Genomic DNA, 10,844 nt, shown 5'->3' with positions numbered 1-10,844 from the left:
CCTAATAAATGTCTTTACAGAAAATCTAACTCATTTTAAATTAATACTTTTACTTTTAATACTTAAGTGTAAAAATTATCAGATACTTTAAGACTTTTACTCAAGTAATATTCCTAAAGGAGACTTTAACTTTTACCAAAGTAATTTTTTGGTAAGATACATGTACTTTTACTCAAGTATCACTTTGTGGTAKTTTATACAACACTGAAATCTGTGCACCTTTATCTTGTATGTTCCCAGCCACCGCCTTGGCATCCATCACCATGGGGGAGATGGTGTGTGAGAGGATGTCCGAGGCATGTTTCACCYTGTCTCTGAATCGCGGATCTTCAGAGTTCTCAACTTCTCTCTTAGCCACCAGGAGGACCCGGTTTGCTCGTCTTGCTATGCTCGTCGCCCCGGCCACGAGCATCTGGGGCTGGACGTTTGCCATGGCTACTCTACACTTGTCGATGTCTTTCTTTATGGCCTCCTCGGAAGCATCCAACAGAGACTTGGTGTCTATGGCTTCGTCGACCAAACCTGAGGATAAAACGCACAAAGTAATCCTTCAGGCTCGCCAARAGGTTTGGGAACATAGCTGAGCCCTTATTAGAAGAAGTGCTCACCTGTCAGTCTTTCCACATTGTCAATCCACTGGTTCTTCATGGTGTCAAAGTGTTCGTACGCCGCCTTGTTTCCGGGATTCTTCAACAAGATCCGAGCAGCGGACGTCACCTGGACATAAACCGGCACATTACACCCTGCTTTATGTCACCATGCAAATCAGGCAGGTTGAAGTGAACATGGCGCACCTGTGGTGTCAGCTCCCTGGCGTGTTTCACAGCAGCATGAATGCCCTCTACCGTGCTTTTATTAGCCGTCCCCACGGCGGCGGCCTTCTCCGCGGTCGCTCCCAGCCGGCCTGCGTGGGTCTCAAAGTTCCCTGCGCGCTCGTCAAAGACCTGTTACGGACGTAATCATTGCGAGCTGTTTCGCTGCKAACGGCAGGTGTGATAAGTGAGGAGGGAACATGTGTTTGCAGGTTTCTGACCTCCTCTCTGTTTGGGGCGTCGGGAGGAGCTGTTGCAGCCACCGCCAGCAGCTTGATGGGRGTGGTGGTGTCGCTGAAAACATCYGATACCTCCTGGGTCATCACCTCCTGCATGTGCTGCCTCAAGTCCTGGAAGAGGCAGAGAACGTTGAATCTTTCCACTAGGTGGAGCTATACACCAGTGATTTGTGTAATCATTCAGTTATAAAATCTGGAGCGGCAATAGGTAAGAGTCACCCACAACTTATACTCAAAGTGTTAACGATTACATTTGAAATACCTTGAGMGTGTCCTGCAGCTGTGCTGCTGTAGCTCGTGCGTGAGGAGCCTCAGCCTCTCCTCGGCTCGCCATGTCCGCCAAAGCATTCATCAGTGCTTCTGTTCGGTCGCAGCGCCCGACCATGTCCTGTCGATACGGGCCTAACAGGCCTCCTGCCAGCCTCTTCCCTTCCCCAACCATCCCTCTTATSGCGGCCTGGCCTGTAGAGAGTAACAAGAATGAGATTCCACCACATGTAGATACTGAAAATCCTCTCAGCGTTGGATAAAACTCTACATATTCTTCTTATTTTTTTATTTTACTTAAAGCGGATGCTATATTTTGTTTAGTTTCATGTTTTAAAACAGCTTATAGTGAGCAGGTACCTGTGTCCCACTGRAGCCTCTCACACTCTGCTCCCATATGGAAGCATGGCAGAAGGGAGGAAACAAATTCAGCACAACAAAGCATTAAATCGTGTCTAGTGAAAAAAACAAGGCATTCAGCAATTCATGCGTAAGATTTGTCACTATCTTATGAAATGACAGTGACATTTTTTAACAATGTTGGCGTCCCATAGAAATGATCATGGTTAGGGTTAACAGGGTTAGGGTTATCAACACATTTTCATTATTAGCTCACTTTTGAAAAATCCTACATTTCCACTAACATTTCATTGTTATTTAGCTCACTGTTCTTACATTTAGCAATTTTTTTACATGTAAATATTACGGAAATATTAAATCCTAAATCTAAATTTGAAAATTAAATCTTAAACGTTGCAACTAAATAATAAATAGGACTTTTAATTATTTTGGAATAGACCACAGCCTTTTTTTATTATCTTTATTTGAACCATTAAACAACAGTACACAACAGTGTATATGACACCAAAACAAGAAAACACCAGGGGGAGTATAACTTAAAATATGATGAAAAGAAGAAAAAAACATACAGTATTCTTCCATAAAAAATAAAATAAATACATAGATTAATAAAATAAAAAATAATAATTGTAAAAAACAGGTGCCAGAAAGCCTCAATCACAATCAGTTAAAGCAACAAATCATCCAAAATTCCAAGTTGGGAACAAGCCCATATTGTTGTGGCTTTTTGATTTGTAGAAGGCCTAATTGTAATCATATCATATCAATCAAAAAACAGAAAAAATTGGTTTTCTCTTCAAAAATTTGCATTTGTGTAAGTGAAATTTAGCCATGATGTTTAATAAACTGATAACGAAGACATTTGGATTCATTTTTCCAGTCTGTTGAAGTCCAAACTGGAACACAGCCTTTGCCGTTGGTGCAGCTTTTGTTGTGACATCATCATCCTGCGACAAAAGCATGCTAAAGCTGGAAACATACTCGCTCCAACGCCAACGGGTCGACGCGCGGTCACGTGGTTGTTCGGCAGTCGTTTTCACACAGACCTTTCATAGTTCCTGCATACTGCCCCGATCTCGGGGGGAACCCCTCCCTCCTGCTGAACCACACGTCACTGCATGGAATTTCTCCTCTCAACAGCAATGCAGAAAAAAAGTCACTCACCCGACGGATTTTTATCCACATCTGTCCTGGTTAAAAGGCTCCACAGTTTCAGATTCCTCCATGCCTGTTWGTTATGTCTGTTTATCTCCATTCATGTGTTTTTCATGGTTTGACTATCTTTATAAAACTCTGCTTCCTGGTTGGCTCGGGGAGRGAGTCGMGTTTTTTTTWKKKWYWGMMMMWYYWYWAWYRYSKGCYRAMKGCMSTSWSKYCAKAKACYCARGAGTTTTTCRCAGTTTGTCTATCTTTAAAARTGCTCAAAACKGTCTGCTCTAGTCAGAAGCGAGTTTTTGTTTTTTTCTTCTGRTGTGTSCYTCCGAGCYCTTTCAGTTCAGACCAATTACACATRACCATCGACACGAGAGGGGAGTCAAAAAGTTCTGCCGGGGGKTTGTGCCAAAAGGGGCTGTCGACACGACATTGCGAAGCCCYGTGACGTAATTTTCGTCATTAAACTGCGACAACCCGTGCCYACTTCGGCATTTCGGAGCGAGTATGTTTCCAGCTTAACTCTGTTGTAGATGGTATTTAAAGTGTAAATCAAAAATGTGTTTAATGAACACAATATTGATAAATATAGATCGGACACGAGCAACAACTGCAAGTTTGATGTATAGTGAGTGTTAACAGGATTAACAATATTAACCTTTTTGTCACAGGATGATGATGTCATAACAAAAGTTGTGCACCACCAGCAAAAACTGCATTCAATTCTGAAATACTTAAATATAGACTTGAAAATTTAGCCACATGTACATTTAACTTTTATATTTAGATTTAGTAAAAATTACCAAAATATAAGAACAGTGAACTAAACAACAAAAAAATGTTACTGGAATTTTTTTTAAACTAGAGTTTTACACTTAGAAAATGAGCTACATAATAAAAATGTGTTAGTGACATTTATTTTGATATTTTATTTAACTCTTGGTATTTCTGTCTCATATTTATAAAAGCCCATTAAAGGGGAGTTGTTATGCAAAATCAACTTTTTTGAGCTTTGTATCATGTTATGCCATTCACAAATCAAAAACATATCTAGAGTTTTGCTTTGACTCATTCATGCGTGTTTGAGAAATCCTGTAGACATTTGGAGCTGCTTGGTGGTGCAAAGCACCGCCTARTTACACAAAGCTCCACCTGCATCTGAGCTCCCACCCCACAGAGCACCCTTACCCCGAAGCATTGTTGTGAACACATGCTGAAGTAGGAGTGATGCTGTAAGTGGTAGGAGGTTCTTAAAGAGACAGGTGGCCAGTTTCAAGGGGTTTAGATAGGCTATGATGCAAAATCAAATTCATTTTTGACATATACAGAATTTTCATAACAACTGAAAGTAACAGTTACTTGATTGTGGTTAAATGCCAAGTTTTGACAGCAAGTCATTCACACAGTCCTTCCTTTCTCTGCTTACCTACACCTCTGTCGTCCACCCCTGGGTTGTTTACCCAGCGCAGGGCCTGCTCCATCTTCCCCTCCAAAGTGACAGCGGGTTTTGCTGGTCTCATGTTGGCCACAGCACGACTGGTTTTGGACTGCAGCGTCAGAAGCGCCGCTCCGATCTGCTTTGCCAATGCACGGGCCTCTGGGCTGTCACCTTTACCCCTGAGACAGCAATGGAGAAAGCAGTGAAGGCTGCGTGGAAGAGAAGTTAGTGCAAAAATATGGCCTTTAAACCCACCACCTGGTTAACATAATTTTGCACCCCTGTTAGAATGCACCTTACAAGGAAAATACCATTATTATACCTTATGAAAACAAAAAGTGTAGTGTAGCCTCTGTAAACCCTTCCCACATTTATTCCTTCATCTAACACCAGCCCTGCAAACATCCCAACCCCACCACCATATTTAAACCTTATTGTAGAAGTGATGCCCAATGGTGACGGGCAACAACATAATTTCCAGCTAGGTAAAAAAAGCCACTTATTGGTGACTCGCGGATGAAGTCGAAGTCTGGGGGAAAAAAGGACCTAAGAATTAAGTATTTGCAATGCATTGCTGTTGATATTCAATTCAATTCAATTCAGTTTATTTATATAGGGCCAAGTCACAACATACGTTGTCTCAGGGCACTGTACATAAAAAAAGCAATCTAAAGAAGAAATAAAGATATGTGCATTACAGAAAGAAAAAAAAAGCATACTGTTTGCGTAGCTCCACAAGCCGGGCCGTGAGCCCTGCTATCTCATTTATGGAGCGCAGGATGTCGTCTCGCTCTTTGGGATCTTCACAAAGATCAGCYATGCGTTTGGCCTCTGCTAGAAGTGCTCGGATGTTCTCCTCTCCTTCAGGACCACCATTAGGATCTGCCAGCCACACCTAAAATAAAAGCATCTTATGATAAGCTTCAAGACTCAGAATTTAAATAAAAAAGAACAGAGGRGCAAATAAGGCGAACTAAATGAGGCGTTCATGGATTACTGCAAATGTTTGTGTTTTTTCTCTGACCTGTGCAGCATCCAGCCTTCTAGCAATGGCCTGCTTGGCATTGATTAGAGCCTCCAGTCTGTGGGCAGCGCTGTCCACTTTGCCAAACAACAAATCTAAGCCCTGCGAGCACTGGCCTGCACGCTGCACACAACCCGGTGTTGGCCCCTGGCCCCTGGCAAACCCAGAAACACAACAAGCTGAAGCATGAGGGCAAAAATTACTTGCACYCAGAAACTGAAAGTACGCACAAATACATTACCTGACTCGTAGATCTGCAATCTGGTCAGTCATCTGTCCCAGAGCTTTAGAGGTCGCCAGTATGTCTTTTCTCTCCTTCCCAGCACACAGCTCTCCCACCTTCCCAGCTTCGTCCAGGATCACACGCAGGGCCACCTCACCGGCGTCTCCTTGGGACGACAACATGCCACAGTGTGAGARGGCAGAATAACACAAAGCGCTGCTTTAAGGTGAAGGCTTGACAGATACGGCACAAAGAGCTACCTGGTTGTCCATGAGGGTCTTTGAGCCAGCTTTTAGCTTGTCCCAACTTTGACTCAATCAAAGCCAGAGATCTCTTCAAAGCCTCCATATCCTGATGTGGAGAGAAGAAAATAACATTATTATTTTTTTCTGTCAGAAAAGCAAAACATTCCCCCTCCAGTTAAACCATAAACCAAGATTTCAGGTTTTAATGACTAATTTCTGTTCAGAACCAGCACAAAGTAAACTCAGGTATTTTTTCCAACAGGAGTGACAACATGCAGCAGTACTGAGATATGGATGTGTAAAAATAAACCCCGAGTTTGTTGTTTTGGTCCTTTTTTGTGGAACTCAAGGACAACAAGAATTCTTTAACCCGTTTCATAATTAAACTATTAAAACTCATACAAGTTTTAATTCTAGTTTTTATACAACTTTTAAGTATAAAACCTTTTTCTTTCCGGTCACTCTGTAAAATTACAATAACAAATTGCACTGATTTGCAAATCTTAGTCTGTATTATAAATTCTGGTCTTTGTCACTTTCACTTGGTTCACTTGGACATATCTTTACATTGTAGAGATTTAACTTGACATGTTTGTTGTATTTGTTTAACACCTCTACCCCACTTTACTTTACACCAGGGCTATTCAACTGGCAGCCCGTGGGCCACATCCGGCCCGCGAGATACCAAAGTTCGGCCCACCCAATGGTTCATTCATCTCTTAAGCCCAAACCCCTGATTTTCTACTTTAATTACTTTAGCTTCTTTTAGTTAAACATAGACATGTTTGGTATCTACAGAAACGTCAGAATCTTGGCTAGAAGCTGTTAAGAACCATTTCTATGAACATCCAAAAGAGTTAAAACTACAAGCAGTTGAATATAAAATGATGAAAGTTAAAATACAATTGGTTTTAAAATTTGGAAAGTCAGAGATGTCAAAATAATACTTGTGTTAAACATGAGGCATAATGTATTATTTTTGTTTTTGATATTGTTTTATTATCCCTACTTTTATTATAGGGTTCTGTATGTTGTATTCATGGTTAAATGCAATAAAATAAATGATTTCAAAGGTAACAGATCTTTGTAATACTTGGTTTATTTACATCAGGACTTTATTTGCTGGATGTTCGGCCCCTCGGCTGTTGGCCTGCAGTAACTGTGGCCCCCGGAGCAAATTTAATTGAGTAGCCCTGCTTCACACACACACACGGACTCACACACATTTTTGGTCAAATTTGAATGAAGCTCTCATAAAGTAATTAGTAGATGCACAACTTATAACTAAAAGTTTATTTTAGTCACTCCAATTCAAGATATATTTAACTCAACCAATTTTACGGATATTAAGCAAAAATCTGGTACGGTAGTAGTTGAGCACCACCCCCGTCATGTTCTCCAACAAATCACACAGAATCTTAGTTTAAAGTGTTTGCAGACAAAACACCTTTACCTTTTTTTAAACATTCTGGAGAGGTTTYCATTTTGCATGTGGGACTTTTGTGCTGTAATAATGTAAAAGAATATCAAAATACACCGATATCTTCATTTGTAAAATTTATTGTGAAGAATGGATGTTCATGTTGTGAAAGGAACATTTTTGTTTCATTTTCGTTGTAACGTTTTATATTATATTTTATTGTATTTTTCTTTTATTTTTCCTTTTTTTRCCTTCATTTGTTGTATTTGATACCTATTGCACCTTTACACCAAAGCAAATTCCTAGTTTGTGAATCCTGTTCATTGACAATGGCAATAAAACTAATTCTGATTCTGAATTTTTTTTAAAGAAAAACTTGTAAAAAAAATAAGGAATAGGTACTGAATATCTAAAAAGGGACAATGAGACTTTTATTAGTGCTCAGCCACTTTGACTGCTTTGTACCAACTGGAGAAGAAAAAAAAGCGCAAATCTTTTTGTCATCTAAAAGGAGAATGAACCGCCTAAGTGGAAACGTTCAATACAGCCCATCTATTATGGATGTGTCTGGACACCAACCAGCTTCATTTCTATAATTCATGATCTGAAAGGACGGCAGCCATCGTATGCCAGCAGTTTCCKCCTCACACACTGAGAGAGTGCTTATCACAGCTGACTATGCAGGTTTTCCATGGTAAACACACACACGCACGCACACAAAGACAAGTCATTGTCTGAAGAAGCTGTGTGCAGAGAAACATGCAGGGTTACAGMTTAAACAAGTGGAACCCATCTTACCTTCACCATCAATGATTTGTTAACAGCTCAAAACAGCATTTTATTGACTGCTGCTGCTAACGCGATCACACAATGAGCGACGCAAGAAAACAAGAAACTCAACGTCTGCACCAAGCTGTCATCTGTTTCAAGCCATTTTTACTCAAATGGGCGCTTGGTGACAAACAGATGCACGTGTAAACACTAAACAGTAGTGATGAGCAAATCATCGCGTCTAAAACACACGACACACTTACTGCTGAAGACCTGTGTGACAGATGTACAGAATATGAGCACAAAGACAGATTTCCTAGTCGATCACGCACACAAGCTTGCATGCTGGAAACTGCGAGGGTGGGGGGTGGGTGGGGGGGAGAGGAACAGGCTTACCTTCTACAAGGAGGAAAAGAATGGAGGAGGAAGGTAAAGGAAAAGAAGGAAAAGAAGAATAACCAGGAGTTATACTCAGAAAGAAAAGCAAAAGTGGACACAGAAAAAGTAAAGTGATTTTCTTCCTCCCAATAAAAAAATAAAAAATAAAAAAAAACACCGGTCAGAGGGAGAGTTTGCGTGAACGCACACTACAACCCAAACGTGATTCTCTGGTTGGAGTTAGAGCCGCCTTTTGAACGTTTTCTTTCAAATTTAAGGAGCGCCAAGTGAACAAACTCATCCGTTCGGCGTYGGTTTTACCTTATTGGCCCAGGCGTCTTCATCCCAGGTGGTGAGCTGTAAGACTCTGATGATCTCGTTGATTTCTGCGCTCATCTTCTCAAAAGTGAACCTCCTGTTCCTCTCTGCCTCTTCAACGCCGGCTCCTCGACTGCTCTTTGTCGCAACGAAAATCTTTATGGCTGAYAAGATGAAGATTTTGCAGTGTTACATGAACACTTGAAGAGTTACATTTAACACTCCGAGTTTATTTGGTCCTTATCTGAATTGCTGTCAGTTTAACTCTTTCTAGTGTTAAATTATCAAAATACAAATTAAGTCAAAATATAGTTAAAAATTAACAGTGACTAACACTGTACAGTGTTAATAAAACTTAACACTACAAGTCAAATAACTCTGATGAGAGTAATTGTGATTCTAAGCAGAGTTAATAAGATACTCCACTGTGGTGACAAATCAACTTTGATTTTCATGCTTTTCGACACTGCACCGAGTTATTGATGGTTAACACTGGAGGTTCATATATCTCCTGTGAGTGTTAATTTGACACGACTGCGTTGATTATTTACTCTTTTGCTGTGCAGAAGGGTGTAAAACAGACACTATGAGGTGTCATTACACAGCTAATTTGAAAGTGTAAGTTTAACACTTTGGAGTTAAGATCAACTCATTTTCATCAATTTTTTTTTAATTTATCTTTTTCTGTTTGAACTTATTCAGGGGACAAAAGGGGCAGACAATATAAGATTTATTCTTCTGCTGCCTTTCCTTTTATTTGATTTATGATTGTGTTTTTTTTTTTTTTTTTTTGTATACAGGTGTTTTTATTTAATGAATAAGTTCCAAAATATTTTTTTTTTAGTGTTGCATTAACATTACACAGAGTTTCTGGATAAGTGTCATAAAGTCAACCTTCAAACACCAGGAAGTACTTCTCACTCATGGTGTCGATTTATGGCCAATAACACAAACTTAAACTTGATCAACTGATAAACCTGAACAAAACAACTAACTAGAACAACTAATTTTTACACTCATGAACTTTAATAGTCACAAACATGCAAACACATCGTTTCTACAAGATTACCCAGCATTCCTTGCTGTGAAAATACTGGTTTGTCTGAAATGAGATGGAAGAGGGCGGGGCTTTCCAGAATCAACACTAGATGGTATATGACAACACAGTGGGCGGAGCTTATTTAACACTGCCCAGTGTTGGGACAACGCTAGGGAAATCAACACTGTGAATTAACACCAACACTGACTGTCAATTTACTCAGAAAGTGTTAAAATAACACTGGGGGAGTTTAATTGACTCAGAAAAGTTTAACACTGGAATTTTAACACTCCCGTTTTTGCTGTGTACTATTTTATTTGAAATCCTCCTACATAAAAACACTTTCCCAAAGTCTAAAATTAAAAGACTTAGTTGAAAGACTTGGAAAAAACTTGAAGAAATGTTAAGACAACTTTAAAAGATTTTAAGAACTTTCTTGGAAACTAAATTTAAAGTAGTTAGAAGTGGTTTAAAACTTTCACAGTAATGTTACACCTTTTAAAGAAAGAAAAAAAAAACAAGTTTAGTTTCTTTGCAGGGCAGAGCATTGTGTGAAAGCAGAGCTCCAAGTGGGCGATCCACCACCAGCCCCAGCACCTAATAACTGTAATTATCAGCATTACCATGACGACTGGATGCTCAATGACCGGCTCTCTCGTTTAACCCACACAAAGTCACAGTTGCGCACCTGAGATGAGGACGGGCAGCAGCTCCTTGATGGTGTTCATGGAGTTGATGAGCATCTGCCGGTGTTCCTGGTGCGTCAGCTCCTGCTGCCTCTCCTCGATCAGCTTTGACATTTTGGTCATCCCTGGAGAAAACAGAGGGCGGGGGGGAAAAAAGTGGAGATTTTAAGATTCTGTTTGAGTGCGAGACATCAAAACCGATCAAACTGCAGAAAATGCTAGTGACTAGAGCTCTGACCTYCTTGTATAATCATGGATTTACAAACACGTTCAAGCATCGTTATTCCATGCACAACTGAGCTTGTAATGGTTGCATCAGCGACATGTAAAGAGACTTCCTTCAACTGAACAGTACTTAAAGCAAAGCTGATATAGAATAGAATAGAATAGAATAGAATAGAATAGAATAGAATAGAATAGAATAGAATAGAATAGAATAGAAACCACCTTTATTGTCCCATGGAGGGGAAAT

At 40.1% G+C, this 10,844-nt stretch overlaps 1 protein-coding gene across 3 annotated transcripts in view; it reads right to left on the bottom strand.

Moving 5' to 3' along the window:
- LOC106520353 (vinculin) overlaps nucleotides 1-10,844 on the bottom strand; it is a gene marked incomplete in the record, with an annotated part of 27,785 nt that overhangs the window by 7,256 nt on the left and 9,685 nt on the right. For 2 of the 3 annotated variants that reach the window (XM_014012583.1, XM_014012423.1), the window contains 13 exon segments: nucleotides 220-522; nucleotides 609-717; nucleotides 795-944; nucleotides 1,034-1,162; nucleotides 1,314-1,513; nucleotides 4,257-4,447; nucleotides 4,988-5,163; nucleotides 5,293-5,446; nucleotides 5,534-5,681; nucleotides 5,776-5,866; nucleotides 8,348-8,350; nucleotides 8,651-8,811; nucleotides 10,375-10,497. In XM_014012583.1, coding sequence (XP_013868037.1) covers nucleotides 220-522; nucleotides 609-717; nucleotides 795-944; nucleotides 1,034-1,162; nucleotides 1,314-1,513; nucleotides 4,257-4,447; nucleotides 4,988-5,163; nucleotides 5,293-5,446; nucleotides 5,534-5,681; nucleotides 5,776-5,866; nucleotides 8,348-8,350; nucleotides 8,651-8,811; nucleotides 10,375-10,497 — 1,938 coding nt within the window. 3 annotated transcript variants of the gene reach the window in all.

Source organism: Austrofundulus limnaeus, unplaced genomic scaffold, assembly GCF_001266775.1.
Source record: "Austrofundulus limnaeus strain Quisiro unplaced genomic scaffold, Austrofundulus_limnaeus-1.0 Scaffold0, whole genome shotgun sequence".
Classification (NCBI taxonomy): Eukaryota; Metazoa; Chordata; class Actinopteri; order Cyprinodontiformes; family Rivulidae; genus Austrofundulus; species Austrofundulus limnaeus.
Note: the sequence above shows the minus strand (reverse complement) of the source record. Positions and strands in the feature narration are given on the sequence as shown.